Raw genomic sequence first — 19383 nt, 5'->3', positions numbered from 1 at the left:
CCCTTAACATACTCCCGGGTGCATGCACCCTGGGCAATCACTACACTAGATAATTCTTACTATTGTCAATCAGTGAACTAGCCTTGATTTGGGGGAAGAAAAAGCAAGTTGAGATTATACATTTCTCTACAGCTAGAAGAATCTTCCTTTGTCAGGATGCTTTGTTGCCAAATCAGTTTTTGGAATGTTAGTATGTGGTTATCTTGTCTATGCTTATTGTTTGTTTCAATTTAGAGCTTATTTAACAGAGCCACTAAAATCATGTGAAGGTAAGTCAAGGTTCTGCCAAGGAAGCTTGTGATAAGTGTAGCCTGTTTGTGGAAGCATGTGAATGCTTGGCTTATCTCCAGGAGCACATGTTGCCAAGCCATCATCTGAATTTCAGCCTGCAGGAACCTGGAACATTTTCCATCTTTGATGTGTCAAGAAGATTCTAACCTGGACATAGCCTGAACTGAGACCTTGTAGAAGCATTGTGGGAGATTCCTTCCAGTCAATATTTACAGAAAATGCTGAATTTATTTAGACCTGCATTGATTAAAGAAAATGTGTCATAAAGTAGTGAAGGAAATAAGTTTTTTTCTTATTGTTGAAAAAGTGTTGCTGTTGTTTTGATAAAGTGTTGCAGTTCAAACTACTGAAAATGTAAATAAGATGATTCTAGTTGAAATCTTATAATAAGCTAATTTTTACTTTATTTGTTTTTCATAGCCTTGGGTTGTTCGTTCAGAAATGTCCTTGCTAACCATGTTTGTAAACTTGTTACCCTTGAAAGCCTGTCTCTGCTGTGAAGCAGTGGATGAGGTCTTGTTTTGTTTCCTTTGATCGAGGAACCAGAATATTGCTTCTTGGCTCAGAAACAAGAAGTCTTAAATTTAAACATCCTTTTGTTTGCTTTTCTCAGTGAAATGAAACAGGAACAATGTGAAGGTACTTGAACTACAAAATACATATATCTTGATGGTGTTGAACATTAGGGCCCAGAATGCTGTTGGTCTTTAGAGTTTATGTTGCTATAATACCAGGAGGAGTCATGCTCTGATTATTATTTGATTAATTATCCATATTTTTGTAGAGCAATTAAGGCTAATATAAATAAAAATAATAGAACTATTGTAAGAAGGTGGAAAGAATCAAGATCATATAGATGAAAGGGGCTTCCTGGTCAGAGAAAAAACAGAAAGACTTGCAGACAATGAGCCATTGTGTAATGACAGCTCATTTTTCTGGACATTAGTGGGGATTTTAGCAGCCTAATCTATGTTCTAATACTAAGTCAGTTATGCGGATTTTTGCTTACAGGGCATTAAACATCTTAGTGGGTGATATATTCAAAGCATGTTTATGAAAGAGAATATGAGGCTGGGTTCATACCTGTAATCCCAGTACTTTGGGAGACCAAGGTAGGAGCATTACTTAAGGCCAAGAGATCAAGACCAGCCTGTGCAATATGGTGAGACCCCATCTCTATTAAAAATGTTTTTAAATTTTATTAAAAAAAAGGAGAGTATGGCATAATTGCATGGATTATTTCATTTTATTTTCATAATACTCTTATGGGGATAGGCATTATTACAATAACCATTTTGTAAATCAAGAGGCTGTGGCTTAGCATGGTTTTTCAGCTTGGCAAGTGCTACATAGCTAGGGAATTTAGGGGACTTTAAATTAGGTTAAAATTGAGACCATACCAATTGGGGATCATACAAATTGGGAATATCTATCTCTGTATCTGCAGCATGCTCTTTGGCTTAATGCTATATTTCGGGGTCTTTGGCTTAATGATAATGTATCTCAGGGTCTTCCATGTTAGTAGAAAGATATACATCTCTTCAATCACTGCATTGAATTACATATTTGTGTATATCATAATTTAGCAAGCAATTTTCTCTATTGGTGAACAATTAGGCAATTTCCTGCTTTGAACTATTACAGATAATGCTGTAATTAACTTCTTTGCAAATACATCTTTATACACATTTGCAAGTATTTCTGTAAATACTTATATGCGACATTATTATGTCAAAGACATTTACATTTAAAATATTGATAACTACTTTTTTTCCACATTTTAAAAAAAATTTTGCTTTAAATTCTGGGGGTACATATGATAATATCTAATTACGCTTTCCTCTTCAAGAGTATCCTTTTTTGTGTATCCCCACAAACACTGGATGTTGTTATCTTTTTTTTTTTTGAGACAGAGTCTCAATATGTCACCCTGGTTTGTGTGCAATGGCATGATTTTGGCTCACTGCAACCTCTGCCTCCCAAGTTCAAGTGATTCTCCTGGCACAGCCTTCTGAGTAGCTGGAATTACAGGTGCATGCCACCATACCCAGTTAATTGTTGTATTTTTAGTAGAGACGGAGTTTCGCCATGTTGTCCAGACTGGTCTCGAGCCCCTGATCTCAAGTGATCCGCCCTTCCAGGTCTCCCAAAGTGCTGGGATTACAGGCTTGAGCCACTGCGCCTGGCCTGGATGTTGTAATCTTTTTAAAAAATCCATTCTTATGGATGAATGCTTAGTATTTTTTTGTTTTGATTTGCATTTGCTTAATTTTTAATAAAGCTGAGCATCTTTACATCATTTATTGGACATTAGTATTTCTTCTTTGTTCAATTCTCAATTTCCTTTACCTACTTATACATGCAATTGTTTGAATTGATAAAGCCCTTTTTATATTATGAATATTCATGTTTCATCTTAATATTTGGCCATACTTTCTCCTAATCTGTGACTTTTCTTGTAAGTTCATTATGGTATATTTTATTGTCTAGAAGATTTTAGGCTTTATTTTAATCAAATTATTTATTTCTTTTAGAACTTCTAGGATCTGTGAATTCCTTTCCAACCAGTTAGCTAAATATTGTCCCAATTTTTCATTTAGCACTTTTTACATATGTGTATATTTTTGTTCTGAATTGTATTTTTTCATGATATAAATAGCAATATTTTTCAGATAGATATTTAATTCTTTTTTATAATTTATTAAATAGATGACTCTAATTTGAATAGAAAAGGAGTGGAACAGAATATAAAAATGAATCTATCGCAGAGCCCAAACTACCTTGCCTTAAAAAGTGAAGTTTTATTATGTGTTTTGATATCCACTAGGGCCTGATTCTACTCTTACTCTTTTTCAAACAGCTTGTTAGTTGTCATGAAAAATATAGGTAGGATTTTAATTTTTCTTGCCCTGAATTCATAAATTAATTTAGGGTAAACTGATATTTATACTTACAGGAACATGGATATCTTTATAGTACTAAGGATTTTAATCCAGGAAAATAATACGGCATTGCACTTTCTTCAGGGCTTTTTGTACTCATCACTTAGTTTTATAGAGCATATTACATTATGTCTTTTCTAAGGAACGAACTGATGGCATAGTCGTCTGATTGCTAGTTATCTCAAAAATTATACGAAGTATCATTTTCCGATATACAGTCTTGCCATTTTACATTCGTTTTATTTAATTTCAGAATACCCTCAAATGAACTTTATAAATCAGCTTCAATAGGGAAGAACATTTTGATAGCAGAGTATCTGAGATCCTGAAAAATAAGTGGGAAAGAGTTATTTATTACAAACAGTTCTTTTGTACTTACCTTGTATATAGGCACGCATATACCTATTTATTTACTTACTAGTACTAGTGAAATTGAGCGGTGTTCTGGAATGAATACTGTTTAAACCATTATTTTGCAGTCATAAACCTGGACCTATTAGCAGAAGGAGACAAGCAGTAAATATTAATGAATAATTTCCAGTCAAATCTGCCAATGATTTCCAGGACTTGAGACTCAGATCGAGCTAACTCTTTTTTTGTGTGTGCGTAAAGCTCGCTCCTATAGGAATTTTCCATTGCAGTATACTCAACTGTCAATGTTTTCCAAAAAACTATAGATAAATGTGAATGTGTGTGTATATATTTTGGTCTAGGATCTTATATTTGAAACATACATTCCTTCTCTTCTGCACTCAAATATATGAATTTCTGTTTATTCTTCAAGATTCAGGTCAAATATCCTTTCCTTCACAAAATTCTATACTTTCTCAGGAAAATTATTAAAAAATTAGTTGGTATATGCTTCTTTCGTATCAGTTACCACATTATATTGTAGGTGCTTATTTTGATTTCTGCGTCCTTCCTAAACTGTGAGCTACTGGAAACTATTCCTTCTCCAGTCTGGCATGGACTGTGCTATCACAATGTTAAGCATAGGTGTAGAACTGTAAATTATTGTTGAATGAATAAATGTGAAAGAATGATTACTAAAAAATATAAAAGGAAGTGAGAGATCAAAAGGTCTGTTTAAGAGAAAGTTATAAGTATGGTAATTTAAGAAGAGTATTAGGCGGGGCACGGTGGCTTAAGCTGATAATCCCAGCACTTTGGGAGACCAAGACCAGAGGATTGCTTGAGCCTGGAAATTCGAGACCAGCCTGGCCAATATAGTGAGACCTTGTCTCTACAAAAAATTTTTAAAAAATTAGCTGAGCATGATGGCGTGTGCCTGTAATCCCAGCTACTCAGGAGGCTATGATGGGAGAATTACTTGAGCCCAGAAAGCAGAAGCTATAGTGAGCCTACCACTGCACTCCAGCTTGGAGTGCAGAGCAAGACCCTGTCTCAATGAAAAAAAAATTAGCATGAGAAACATGCTAATGTTTATGAAATATTATGAAAAGGTAAATAAAAGCACAAACCCCATAGTATGGAAATGTGCATTTTGATGCAGTAAGGTTTACTATGGTGGAGAAATGTGGTAGAGACCTAATAGGGATCCAAGTGGCACGAGGCCATGAAAACATGTTGAAAGTCAGGAACATAAACAGTATCCACTCAGGTACAAATCCTACAAATGACACTCTTTTGAGAAGCATATACCATTAGGAGCCATATTACATCTGCTCCTATATATGCATGTGTATTTTTGGTTTATAGGTTACCATATATAGAATATAGGAATTACCTATTTTCCAATTATATAAATGTAAAGTATACATAGACCATCAAGGCCAGCTTTGTAGGAAATAGACATAATTTCTTTAATCTTTGGCCTTCTTTTTTTAACTATATCTTTTAATATTATTTTAAAAGCTACTCCTAGATTTTAAGATTTTTTTGGGGGGACACAGTTTCTTTAGGCACAGTTTAGATGCATAATAATTATTGAATTTAGTTGAAAATGCCAGTGTTTAGTATGCATATTAATTAAACTTGATGAATTATACATTTATTTCTTTTACGTATTTCTTCCTGTATTAAGAGAGGGATTGAACAACTACTTCAGTTCTTTTTCAGTTAAACATTTTAGCAGAAATAAGGACAATGAAATTTCTTATGGCTATATCTGAAGGCCACATTTGGTTGTCTTTTAAATGATATAGATAATAAACAGCTGTTAATATCCTGTTTGCTGTATAGCCCTTGAGTGATATTTTCATAATAATTTCATAGAAAGTTTCAATGAGAATTTAATTTAAATGTATATGCAAGTAAAATGAGGGACGACAAGAGCCCAGGACAGTGTTAGAATGGAGGTCAGGTTCGGTGATCCTGTGATTGAGGTGGCATTGTAATACTGACTCACTGCTAATTCCAGGCTAGTGTAGGTCATACCATGAAACAGATTCAGGGTAGGTGTTTGCTTAGGTAGCTTCAAGATGCTTAACCTTAGTTTGAAACAGCAGAGCGTTGTAGCTAATATGGCATATTCTGATTCTATAAAAGGCGATAAATATTGCTATTCAAATAATGTATTCTGTGGCTACTTTGTCTCTTAAATGATTAAAAGTGGTACTATGACTCATACATTTAAAAAATTAGTAAGTTATTTTTATACTGACTCAATTTTTCTTTTCTTAGCATTGCAATTGATTTTAAAGACAAAATTGTTTAGAAGAAATTCATCACATGAATATTTAAACTTACATAGTTTTGGATACCTGGGAGGTTTTTTTTGTGTATTATAATTTTGTTGGTCTCTTACTACAGGTTTTCAACACATACTCCAATGAAGATTATGACAGGAGAAATGATGAAGTTGACCCTGTGGCTGCTTCAGCTGAGTATGAACTTGAAAAGCGTGTAGAAAAGCTGGAACTTTTCCCAGTGGAACTAGAGAAAGGTTTGTGAGTGCTACGGTGTTTACAATATCATTATGTTGCTATGTTAATAATACAAAATTATTTTTCCAAAATGTAGCCTTTTTTTCTAAGGATTGGATAAAATTTTAATTCTCACAGAGGATCTTATTTATTAAGTTTCAAAAACAGTTGATTTGGATTCTGCGTAGATGGTGGATTGAAAATTTTACTCCCAACTGAAACCCATCTATCTTAGCTGGCTGGGATGGTGGTTAGGATCAGGGAAGAGTGAGGCCTAATGCTTTGTTGGTACTCCCAGAAAGGGTTGATACAGCTGAGAGCTCAGAAAGAGCTGGTATAAGTGAGAGCTTGGGGCAGATGGGTGTTTTGTTTTGTTTTGGTGGATAATTGGAAAATTATGGAAATTCAGAATGAACGCAGCAGAATCCACGGAGATTTAAATAGTAGGGCTACATCCTCTCCACCTCCGAGGGGAGAAGGTTGAAAGAGAGCAGAGAGAAAGGGGAGCAGAGAGGTTTCCTTCTGTTTTCTCTCCCTGGAATGACACCCTACCTGCTGTAGTAACTGCTGGCCCATCGGAACAGAGATTGCCATGTAAAATGTAGGATGGGCATGCAAGAACTGAACTGTGACCCGGTGAACAGAGAAATAACACCTCTGAGAGAGCTTTGAAAAAAAGAGTAGAACAAACAGATGATAACTTGAATAAGAAGAAAAAAAGAAACAAACAAAAACCTACCCAAGGATAGTCAGGCATGCCTTAAAAAAGACTTTTTTTTTTTTTTTTTTTTTGCAAATTATGCCTCCAACAAAGGACTAATACTCAAAATCTACAAGGAACTCAAATATTCAACAAGAAAAAAAAAAGAACCCCATTAATAAGTGGACAAAGGACACGGACAGATATTTCTTAAGACATACAAGCATCCAACAAACATGAAAAAATACTCCACATCAGTAATCAGAGAAATGCAAATCAAAACCACAGTGAGACACCGTCTCACACCAATGAGAACAGCTATTATTAATAAGTCAAAAAACAGCAGATGTTGGTGAGGATGCAGAGAAAAGGAAATGCTGAGACACTATTGGGGGGCATGTAAATCATATAATCTCTGGACAACAGTGTGAAGATTTCTCAAATAACTGAAAATAGAACTATCATTCAACTCAGTACTCTCACTACTGAGTATCTACCCAAAGGAAAATAAACAATATCAAAAAGAGACTTTCACTTGTGTGTTTAATGGAACGCTATTAAATGGAAAGTCTTGGAAATAGCAAAGTCATGCAATCAACCTAAGTATCCATTAATGGATGACTAGATAAAGAAAATGCATCATATATACAGTATGGAATACTCCTCAGCTATAAAAAAGAATGAAATCATGTCTTTTGCAGCAACATGGTTGGAGCTGGAGGCCATTATCCCTAAATGAAATAACCCAGAAACACAAAATTATATGCTGCAAGTTCTCACTTATAAGTGAGAGCTAAACGGGGTACACGTAGACATACAGAGCAGAGTAATAGACACTGGGGACTCCAAAAGGTTACAAGGGTAGAAGGTGGATGAGGCTTGACAAATAACCAGTTAGGTACAATGTGAAATATTCAGATAACGCTTACACTAAAAACCCAGACCTCGCCACTATGTAATATATCCATATAGCAAACCTGCACATGTACCCCCCTGAATTTATAAAGATTAAAAAAAGACATTCTTAACCAACTTAGCAACAAATTATTTGATTTTGAAATGAAAAATTTCACTAGAATTGAAGAGAAAAGGATGGTTATTGTTGAGACTTAAATTGGTGATCTAAGATGACCTTTAAGAGATGTTCCAAAATAATTCTCAAATGACAGAGCAAAAATCCAAGAAAAATCATGAAGGAGCCCCAATATGTAAATTTTAGGCAATAGGAGGGAAAAATGACAATAGAGGAGATGAAACTAATAATATCATAGAAGAAAAATTTTTTGTCCTTAAAAGATCTGAGGCTTGTATTAGGAAGGGCTTATCCATTTGCAAGTGAGAGGGCTGAATAACCCCAGCCTGATCCCACACTTAGGCATAGCCTGGGAAAAAGTTCTAATATTCAAAGATAAAGTGAAAAATCAAATACTCAGTCAAACAAACAAGCAAAGATACTTGCAAAGGCAAAATAATTACACTAGCATCAGACTGCAACACTTGAAGCAGAGAGATGTAGATGTAATTTTACATGCCACTGAGAGTAAAAAGGATGGTGATCCAAGAATCCCATGTCTATCCCAGACTAGTCATATTACACCAAACATGACTGATGGATTACTGCTGTTAAAAGACACTTTCATTCGGGGTTAAAGTGAATTAAAGAGTAATGCTTACATTTTTCATACATTTTAAAATGTAAAAGCCATTCTTAACTCGTGGACCATACAAACACAGCTGGACCATCATATTACTTATATAGTAGCAAAGAAACGAGAACACTCCAAATATTCATCAATGGTAGAAAGGGTCTATAAATTGTAGCATATCTAGTGAATAAAATATTACTCAGCAGTGAAAATGGAGGTGCCACAGTTCATGCAGCAATATGTATGATTCTTAAAGTGAAATTGAGGAAAAGTAAAAATAGCAAACCAAAGAAGAAGCCATTTAGTGTAATATAATTGCATTTACTTATATTTCAAAACAAGATAATTAAATAGCATATAGTTGAGGGATACACAAATGAGTAGTTTTTAAAAAGTAGTATTAAAATAAAAAGTAGGGAATGATTAACACAAGGTTTGGTATAATAGTCACTGAGGAAAGAGTTGCAGCGTCAGGGAGGGATACATGGTGGGCTTTCATGATGTCGGTGAAATTCTGGGTCTTTGTACATGGATGTTTCTTTTATTTTCTTTAAACATAATGTTTTATAGATAAGTGTTTTCTTAAACTCATTTGTATGTTGCCATATTTCATACTAAAAATTAAACTAGTTGAATTAAACTAGAAGATAACCAAACCAGATATAATTACTGGAGATTTCAATATATTTCTTTCTGAACTGGACAGATTTATGGACAGAGAACAAAAATCAAGGAGTAGGTTAATATAATGAACTCTATTTCAAGCTGTATTTTAAAAGAAAAGTTTTATCCTTTGAAAAAAAAAATTTTAAATTCCTTTAACATGAGAATTTGGAAATTACATAATACATTCCTAGGTAGATGTTTGATGAGAAAATTAAAACTCATACTCCAAACCATCTTGGAAAGGATTAAACTTAAAAAGTCTGTAGCACACACAGCAAAAGCTTTACTGAGAATAAAAGCTATATCCTTAATTTTTTTCTTTAAAATAAAAAGAGTAAAAAACGGACCTGTCTTAGAAATCAGAAAAAGTAATCAAAATAAATCAAGCAAACTATCAAGGAAGAGTAGTATACATAAAAACAATATTAATGACATAGAAAAGAAAAACTAGTAAAATAAGGTAATACAAATCCTTCTATAAAATATGTTAAGCACAATACTGACTGAAGAAAATTGAAAGCAAATAAATGAAAATTAGGAATAGAAGACAAACATACGGTGTTACTATAAAAGATCAGTCACTGTATTTCTTCGTCAAACAAGGTAAATGCCCAGAAATAATTTATGGCCTAACAAAATTTGAATTACCAGAATTCATTTTAGTGAAATAGACTAATTGTTAGTATGTGTGAGAATTTAATATATGACACACATGATGTTTCAGCTTAGAAGTATTTGTGTGCTTCATAAATTGTTCTGGCCTAATGGAGCATCTATCTGGAAGAATCTGAAGTTGGACTCCTTCATTACAGCTTAGGTAAAAATAAATAAATAAATAAATAAATAAAAATAAAAGAATCAAAAAAAGAAGCTCTACATGGGTTAAATAATAACATATTAAAAATAAAGATGTAAAGAAAATTTACATTACTGCATATATCATCTCGGCTTGTGGCAGGAGAGGCTTAACCAAAATGGGAAACCAGAAGTTAGAAAATAAGCTTTGAGCTCCATAGTATGACAGTAGTGTCTTCCATAATAACACAGACCCAACTCATTCCCATTTTTTTATGGCTGTTTTGTCTTAGTGCTTTGCCTGTCCCTAGGAATGTATAGAGAGGAAGACAGGGTACAGCTGGATTCTTGAAGAGGCAGCCACAGGAATAATAAGTGGCCTTTAAGAATGAGGCTGCAGACTTCACTCATCTTAGAGAAAGCTGTATCTAAATAAGATGCTGGAGAAGTTCAGTCTTCTGGCCTCTGTGGGTTGACTGTGCTCTTTCTTGTATTACCCTTCAGTTATAACCTTGTCTTTGTAGGTAATTTGCATTAGGATTGAGGATGGCTTGAGTTAATATTGCTTTTTCTACAACTGGATTTTCAGCTCTGCAAATCTGAGTAATTTTCCAGTTAAAAGCAATGAGAGGAGTGATGGAAGGAAGAAAGAGAATTCTACCAAGACCTGAGTATAGGCAGAGAAAATGTATTTAGAAACCAAGAAGTAATTTTCACTCAATATAGTTGCAGGAAGAAATTATTTAATGGTATGATAGTATGGAGATTTCACATTTGAGAGGAGCCATTTGTACCTTAATGAGTATGGGAAAGTTTGGCTCACATCTCTACATTGGCTTGACATATGATAAGTCATAATGAAGAGAAACTCTGTGAGTATAATGAAAGTGAGCTATAGTTCAGCCAGAATACTAATACATATATACACCAGAGATTTCATACAGGAGAGAAATTCTATGGTATTTTTCAGCATGGAAGAGGCTATATTGATCACCTATTAAACAACACAAGAGTAACATACTAAGGGGAAAAACTTATATGGATGTAAACACTATGGGAAGGCTTTCAGAAATCATTCATCCTTCATCAGTATGAACAAAAATTCATTTTCTTGAGAAATCCTATGAATGTGATGAATGTGAATAAGAATCCAGCCATCCGCTAACCTTATACACACAAGGGAATTCATGATGGGAAAGAAGAAAACCCTATGCATGTAACCAATGTGGGAGAGCTGTCAGCATATATCTAACCTGCATGTACACAAGAAGACTTATTCTGGGGAGAAATTTTAAAACTATAATGAATGTAGAAAAATCTTTAATTTTAAAAAAAATTAAAAAAAAATTTTTAAGATGGAGTCTTGCTTTTGTCACCCAGGCTGGAGTCCAGTGGCGCGATTTTGGCTCACTGTAACCTCTGCGTCTTGGGTTCAAGCGATTCTCCTGCTGCAGCCTCCCGAGTAGCTGGGATTACAAGTGCCCACCACCACGCCCAGCTAATTTTTGTATTTTTCATAGAGAAAGGGTTTCACCATGTTGGCCAGGCTGGTCTTGAACTCCTGACCTCAGGTGATCCACCTGCCTTGGCTCCCAAAGTGCGAGGATTACAGACGTGAGCCACCGAGCTTGGTCTGTAGAAAAATTTTAACAAGATAAATCCTCTTGATGAAATCAGTCTTTATACCAGAGAAACAATTTGAATAAATAGGAGAAATCACATATAAACATTCTAAATGTAATGAATGAGGAAAGTCTTCAGAGATTGATTTTGTTAGTGAACATTAAATTTTTCACACTAAAGAGATATCGATGCCTAGAATCAATGTGGAAGTGCCTTCAACTGGGATTCACATCAGGAAGCTCATCCAGGGAAAACACTATAAAGATTCCTATAGCATACAACTGAGCAAACAAATCATACTCTTGCCAAATGACACCTTTAAAACATATGTAGAATAAATATGTAAGATTGTCAGGTGTACTTGGAAATAATTCAGGCATAAGTTGGTGATAAGTAATAAGGTATGAGGTGAACCTTCATCAGAAGAATACCATTTACGGGCATCCTGGCGGGTCATAGTAGCTCATATCCGTAATCACAACTGTTTGGGAGACTGAGGCAGGAGATTGCTTGAGCCCAGGAGGTTAGGACCAGCCTGGGCAACATGGCGAAACCCTGTCTCTACAAAAAAACACAAAAAATTAGCCAGATGTGGTGGCATGTGCCTATAGTCCCAGCACCTCAGAGGCTGAGATGGGAGGATCATCAGAGCCCAGGAGATTGAGGCTGCTGTGAGCCATGAGGGCACCACTGCACTACAGCCTAGTCAACACAGCGAAACTTTGTCTTAAAAAAAAAAAAAGAAAAGAAAAGAAAAGAAAAAATACTTAAGAAAGTAAAGGTTATTGCTAAAACGTCTTTTAAAAGGGACATTCTGTTGAGTATATGAACCAGTTTTTCTTTAATAATCCATCACTGTTGATTAGTTAGTATTTTTATGCTACTAATAAACCATGATTACAAAGACTTTGAGGCTATCAAAAATAACTTTGAACTTTAACCAAAACACGTGGCACGCAAAATAGTGTATCTCTTCTATATTCACAGAAAAGACAAGTGGAAATATGGATAAACACGTGATTTTTAAGTGAATTTAAAAAAAAACTGTTACACAGTATTTTCACAGGACTAGTAAAATTGAAACAAAAGTGAGTGCCTGTGAATACAGAATGGTCAGATACATTATGATGCCATCTCATAATGAAATATTATGTAGTCATTAGAAATAATTTAGAGCTATGGACAATGAAGTCATCGATATCCATGACATGTCTTTTTTTTTTTTTGTAGACAGGGTCTTGCTGTGTTGCCCTTGGTGGAGTGCAGTGGCATGATCTCAGCTCATTGCAACTTCTGCCTTCCAGGTTAAGGTGATCCTCCCACCTCAGCCCCCAAACAGCTGGTGCTACAGGTGTGACCCATCATGCCCGGCTAAGTTTTCTATTTTTGGTAGAGATGGGGTTTCACCATTTTGCCCAGGCTGGTCTTGAACTCCTGGGCTTAAGGGATTCTCCCACCTCAGCCTCCCAAAATGATGAGATTACAGACATGAGCCACTGTGACCAGACGCTTCATTGGTTTTTAAAAAGTAAGCTGTAAAAAGAAGTAGTTATAATCTCATTTGTGTAAGCAAATAAGGAAAAAAGCTATACATACATATATATACATTCACGTGTGTCTAAGTATATGTATGTATATACAATAGTTGTTGACGAGTATATATTCTTGGGTATAGAAGCACAGAGTAAAGTACTCAAATACATACACTATCTTTTTTTTTTTTTTTTTTTTTTTTGTGACGGACTCTCGCTCTGTCGCCCAGCTGGAGTGCAATGGCATGATCTCAGCTCACTGCAACCTCTGCCTCCCGGGCTCAAACTATTCTCCTGCCTCAGCCTCCTGAGTAGCTGGTACTACAGGCACCTGCCACTAATGCCTGGCTGATTTTTTGTGTTTTTAGTAGAAACACAGTTTCACCATGTTGTCCAGGCTGGCCTCAAACTCCTGACCTCAAGTGATCCACCTTCCTCAGCATCCCAAAGTTCTGGGATTAACGGCGTGAGCCACTGCGCCTGGCCACACGTGCTAGCTTATTAACATGAATAAACAAGTAAAAAGGAAAACACCATATAAATAAAGGAGAAATTCCAGATATGTTATGATCACATTTATTTAAAATTGTATATTTGAACATGTGTACTCTCATGCCTAAAATAATTCATTGCATTATTTAGAGAATCTAGGTTTTAAGGCAGAGTGATTATTCAATAAAGTTACTACCTTTTCTTGAGACCACAATGAATTACCAAGAGTAGTAGCAAAATGATGCTAAATGCATGAGCCTTTTGGAGAATCTCATTAGATACCCTAGCTGAAAAAAGAATTCTGCTAAGGGAAGCATGTTATTGTCCTATCCATAAAGAAGAATAAAATTAGAAACAGCAAATAGCTCTCAGCAGCTAATTGCAGACTAGTGTAAAACTTAGGTTGTTTCACCTCCTTTTTTTTTTTTTCTTTTTAATAGATGAGGATGGTCTTGGTATAAGTATCATTGGAATGGGTGTTGGAGCAGATGCTGGACTTGAAAAGTTGGGAATATTCGTCAAGACAGTAACAGAAGGTGGTGCTGCTCAACGTGATGGCAGGTAAATTAAGGACTGTTGTTAAAATCTTCAGGGAACTTTTCTGGAAGTTTCTTTCAGTGGTAGCTTTTTGCTTTTATTTGTTGTTTTTTTATGACAGAATTTCAGGATTCTCAGATGTGAAAAATCTTGAAACATTTGAATTATTTTCTGATATGCAGATTTCTAATCTGCTTCCTTTAATATATATTAGGTAAATGAGTGGGTTGATCTGTCAGTCTGTAACTGTCTTTATCTACTCATCTATCTGGGGGGAAGTGGGCAGAAACATGGGTGTATGTAGTTGAGATTGTGTGCTATGGAGGTCAGCACGTAGTTTCACTTCAGAAATATTGAAAGAAATGATAATAGTTCTGGCATCTTAAAAAATGACACAGATACGTGGTAAGTTAGGGACTCTAGTTCTGTATTGATGGTAATTCTGAAGGTCAGTGTTTCTCCAAATATATTTATCTGAAAACACAGGTTCTTGGGTGCACCTAAACCTGTAGAATTAAAATCTCTAGTAGAGGAGTCTGGCCGTCTGCACCTTGGATAATTCTAGTACACAGCAGAGCATTCAGGTAATCACTGTTTTGCCTTAGCTTTCATAATCTCAAGCTACATACATACATCTATATGTGTATGTATGTATGTATATGTATGTCTTAGGTCAAGATTTTGATTAATCCTCATACTTGGCTCTGATATATCAGGTTGGGGCTAGAAGCAGAAGGTGGTGTCTTTGTTTTGTGCTGCTATGGCAGAATACCTGAGACTGGGTAATTTATAATGAACAGAAATTTATATGGCTCATGATTCTAGAGGCTGAGAAGTCCAAGATTAAGGGGCGACATCTGATGAGGACCCTCCAGTTAAGCCATCCTATGGCAAAGCGAAGGGAGAGAGAGTGAGAAGGGGCCAAATTTGCTTTTATAACAAACTCACTCTCAAAAAAATAAATCCAGTTCCACGATAATGACATTAATCTATTTGTGAGGGCAGTGCCCTGTGACCTAATCACCTTTTAAAGGTCCGACCTCTCAATGCTATAGCATTAAAGATTGTTTTGAACACATAACATTCAAACCATAGCAGTTGGCAATATAATAAAAGTAGACCCAAATATATGACTGCTAAATTCAAAGAAATATTATCTTGTTTTATGTACATTTCATGAATAGCTTTAAATTTTTAAGGATTAAGTATGTATCATTTGATTGTCTTATCAGGAAATGATAAAGCATGTTAGAAAGAATTTGTGAATCTGTGAGGAGACCCAGAATAGCATTTTTTTTTTAATTTAGAATTCATCTTTAATCTCCATCTAGCACCAGCAGACATTTTCTCTCTGCATCTTACGATGTAAATTTTGTTATTTGATTTTCACCTGAGTTGTTTTCTTTTTTTTTTTTTAATTGCATTTTAGGTTTTGGGGTACATGTGAAAAACATGCAAGATTGTTGCATAGGTGCATACGTGGCAGTGTGATTTGCTGCCTTCCTCCCCTTCACCTATATGTGGCATTTCTCCCCATGCTATCTCTCCCCAACTCCCCACCACCCGCTGTCCCGCCCACTCCTCCCCAACAGACCCCAGTGTGTAGTGCTCCCCTCCCTGTGTCCATGTGTTCCCATTGTTCAACACTCGTCTATGAGTGAGAACATGCGGTGTTTGATTTTGTGTTCATGTCAGTTTGCTGAGAATGATGGTTTCCAGGTTCATCCATGTCCCTATAAAGAACGTGAACTCCTCGTTTTTGATGGCTGCATAATATTCCATGGTGTATATGTGCCACATTTTCCCTGTCCAGTCTTATCATCGATGGGCATTTGGGTTGGTTCCAGGTCTTTGCTATTGTAAACTGTGCTGCAATGAACATTCGTGTGTGTGTGTCCTTATAGTAGAATGATTTATAATCCTTTGGATATGTACCCAGTAATGGGATTGCTGGGTCAAATGGAATTTCTATTTTTAGGTCCTTGAGGAATCGCCACACTGTCTTCTACAATGGTTGAACTAATTTACACTCCCACCAACAGTGTAAAAGTGTTCCTATTTCTCCACATCCTCTCCAGCATCAGTTGTCTCCAGATTTTTTAATGATCGCCATTCTAACTGGCGTGAGATGGTATCTCAATGTAGTTTTGGTTTGCATTTCTCTAATGACCGGTGATGATGAGCATTTTTTCATATGTTTGTTGGCCTCATGTATGTCTTCTTTTGTAAAGTATCTGTTCATATCCTTCGCCCACTTTTGAATGGGCTTGTTTGTTTTTTTCTTGTAAATCTGTTTTAGTTCGTCGTAAATTCTGGATATCAGCCCTTTGTCAGATGGGTAGGCTGCAAAAATTTTTTCCCATTCTGTTGGTTGCTGATTCACTCTAATGACTGTTTCTTTTGCTGTACAGAAGCTGTGGAGTTTGATTAGGTCCCATTTGTCTATTTTGGCTTTTGTTGCCAATGCTTTTGGTGTTTTGGTCATGAAGTCCTTGCCTACGCCTATGTCCTAAATGGTTTTGCCTAGGTTTCTTCTAGGGTTTTTATGGTGTTAGGTCTTATGTTTAAGTCTTTAATCCATCTGGAGTTAATTTTAGTGTAAGGTGTCAGGAAGGGGTCCAGTTTCTGCTTTCTGCATATGGCTAGCCAGTTTTCCCAACACCACTTATTAAACAGGGAATCCTTTCCCCATTGCTTGTTTTTATCAGGTTTGTCAAAGATCGGATGATTGTAGATATGTTGTGTTGCCTCCGAGGCCTCTGTTCTGTTCCCTTGGTCTATATCTCTGTTTTGGTACCAGTACCATGCTGTTTTGATTACTGTAGTCTTGTAGTAGAGTTTGATGTCCGGTAGTGTGATGCCTCCCACTTTGTTCTTTTTGCTTAGAATTGACTTGGCTATGCGGGCTCTCTTTTGGCTCCATATGAAGTTCAAGGTGGTTTTTTCGAGTTCTGTGAAGAAGGTCATTGATAGCTTGATGGGGATAGCGTTGAATCTGTAAATTACTTTGGGCAATATGGCCATTTTCACGATGTTGATTCTTCCTAACCATGAACATGGAATGTTTCTCCATCTGTTTGTGTCCTCTCTTAATTCATTGAGCAGTGGTTTGTAGTTCTCCTTGAAGAGGTGCTTGACGTTCCTTGTTAGTTGTATTCCTAGGTATTTTATTCTCTTTGTAGCAATTGTGAATGGCAGTTTGTTCTTGATTTGGCTCTCTTTAAGTCTGTTATTGGTGTATAGAAATGCTTGTGATTTTTGCACATTGATTTTGTATCCTGAGACTTTGCTGAAGTTGCTTATCACTTTCAGGAGATTTTGGGCTGAGATGATGGGGTCTTCTAGATATACAATCATGTCATCTGCAAATAGAAACAATTTGACTTCCTCCTTTCCTAATTGAATACCCTTTATTTCTTTTTCTTGCCTGATTGCTCTGGCTAGAACTTCCAGTACTATATTGAATAGGAGTGGTGAGAGAGGGCATCCTTGTCTAGTGCCAGATTTCAAAGGGAATGCTTCCAGTTTTTGCCCATTCAGTATGATATTGGCTGTTGGTTTGTCGTAAATAGCTTTTATTATTTTGAGATACATTCCGTCAATACCTAGTTTATTGAGGGTTTTTAGCATAAAGGGCTGTTGAATTTAGTCGAAGGCCTTCTCTGCATCAATTGAGATAATCATGTGGTTTTTGTCTTTGGTTCTGTTGATGTGGTGAATTATGTTTATAGACTTGCGTATGTTGAACCAGCCTTGCATCCCTGGGATGACTCCTACTTGATCATGGTGGATAAGCTTTTTGATGTGCTATTTCAGTCGGCTTGCCAGTATTTTATTGAAGATTTTTGCATCTATGTTCATCATGGATATTGGCCTGTAGTTTTCTTTTCTTGTCGACTCTCTTCCGGGTTTTGGTATCAGGATGATGTTGGTCTCATAAAATGATTTGAGAAGGATTCGCTCTTTTTGGATTATTTGGAATAGTATTTGGAATAGTATTGGAATAGAAAGAAGATATTTCCTTCTTTTCCAGAAGGAAAGCATTTTTTTTTTGAGATGGCATCTCATTGTGTTGCCTAAGTTGGAATGCGGTGGCATGATCTCTGCCTCCCAGGTTCAAGTGATTCTCCTGCCTCAGCCTCCTGCGTAGGTACTACAGGCATGCACCACCACACCTAGCTAATTTTTGTATTTTTAGTGGAAACAGGGTTGCACCTTGTTGGTCAGTCTGGTCTTGAACTCCTGACCTCAAGTGATCTGCCTGCCTTAGCCTCCCAAAGTACTAGGATTATAGGTGTGAGCCACTGTGCCTGGCCCATTGTTTCTGTTTTGCCCATTGTTTCTGTTTTAATCCAAAAATGCTTATTGATATCCACAGATAGTTCTCAAAGAGAGCTAAATTGATTCATGTAAACAGAAACCACATTTTCTTTTATCTTCTTTTCCATGAAGTTAGGGATAACATCTTAGTTAGTAGCCTTGTTTGTATTCCTATAGCACTTAGTATAATGCCTTGCACAGAGAAGATCTGAAATAAATCTTTTGAGTGAACATTCAGCTGATTACAATTAAAACAAAGAATGTGGAATATGAATATATTGTGTCTTAAAGTACTCTTATTAACAGTCTTCCTCCTTTTAAGACTAGTTAAGGAAATAACCTCTTTGCCCCTTTAATAAATTATATATAATGGCAGTAATATTTCCCATTATTAATTTACTACCTTTCTTCCAAGAGAGCTAAAAGTTGTTTGTAAAATATACCTCATTTCTTATTAAGTTTGATGAAAAAAGATGGTGGGAAATAATGCTACAGTTAGTATTCAAACATGCTTAATTATTATGAGCCATCTCTCTTAAGTGAATTGACCAGAAAGCCAAACCAAAGTACAACTTGGTTAAAAGAACAAAAAGTCAGAAAATTTTACATTCATAGCCAGGTAACAGGTGTCCTGAAGGAAAAAAAAAAAAGCAAATTTTACGTTCAGTAGTTAACCAGTTTCTGTTGTTCTAAACATAGACATATTTATTTTTCCCTCAATCATTTTAAAATTAAGTTTGTTTTCTATTAACCTATTTACTAATTATTTTTTCTTCTATAAGTTTTATTATTTATAGTTACATTAGAACTCTGCTTTACGAGTCCCAGTGTACATTTCCTCAGTCCTTTTAAATGAGTATTTTCCTAGTATACTAATCCTGTTGTTGTTATAATAGGTGCTTAATAAATGCCTCAGTGACTATATTAAGACAGGCAACTTGGGCCAGGCACGGT

At 35.8% G+C, this 19383-nt stretch overlaps 1 protein-coding gene across 9 annotated transcripts in view; it reads left to right on the top strand.

Moving 5' to 3' along the window:
• Positions 1-19383, top strand: part of PPP1R9A (protein phosphatase 1 regulatory subunit 9A) — a 362431-nt gene that overhangs the window by 184344 nt on the left and 158704 nt on the right. For all 9 annotated transcript variants that reach the window (XM_064380380.1, XM_012450782.3, XM_064380381.1 and 6 more), the window contains 2 exons: positions 6006-6138; positions 14013-14133. In XM_064380380.1, the coding sequence (XP_064236450.1) occupies positions 6006-6138; positions 14013-14133 (254 nt within the window). The remainder of the gene's footprint in view (positions 1-6005; positions 6139-14012; positions 14134-19383) is intronic.

The sequence above is a fragment of the Aotus nancymaae genome, unplaced genomic scaffold (genome assembly GCF_030222135.1).
Source record: "Aotus nancymaae isolate 86718 unplaced genomic scaffold, 86718_ANA_hifiasm-v0.15.2.pri h1tg000025l, whole genome shotgun sequence".
In the NCBI taxonomy this organism is placed as follows: domain Eukaryota; kingdom Metazoa; phylum Chordata; class Mammalia; order Primates; family Aotidae; genus Aotus; species Aotus nancymaae.
The sequence above is the reverse complement of the archived record's forward strand: the minus strand, read 5'-3'. Positions and strand labels throughout refer to the sequence as shown.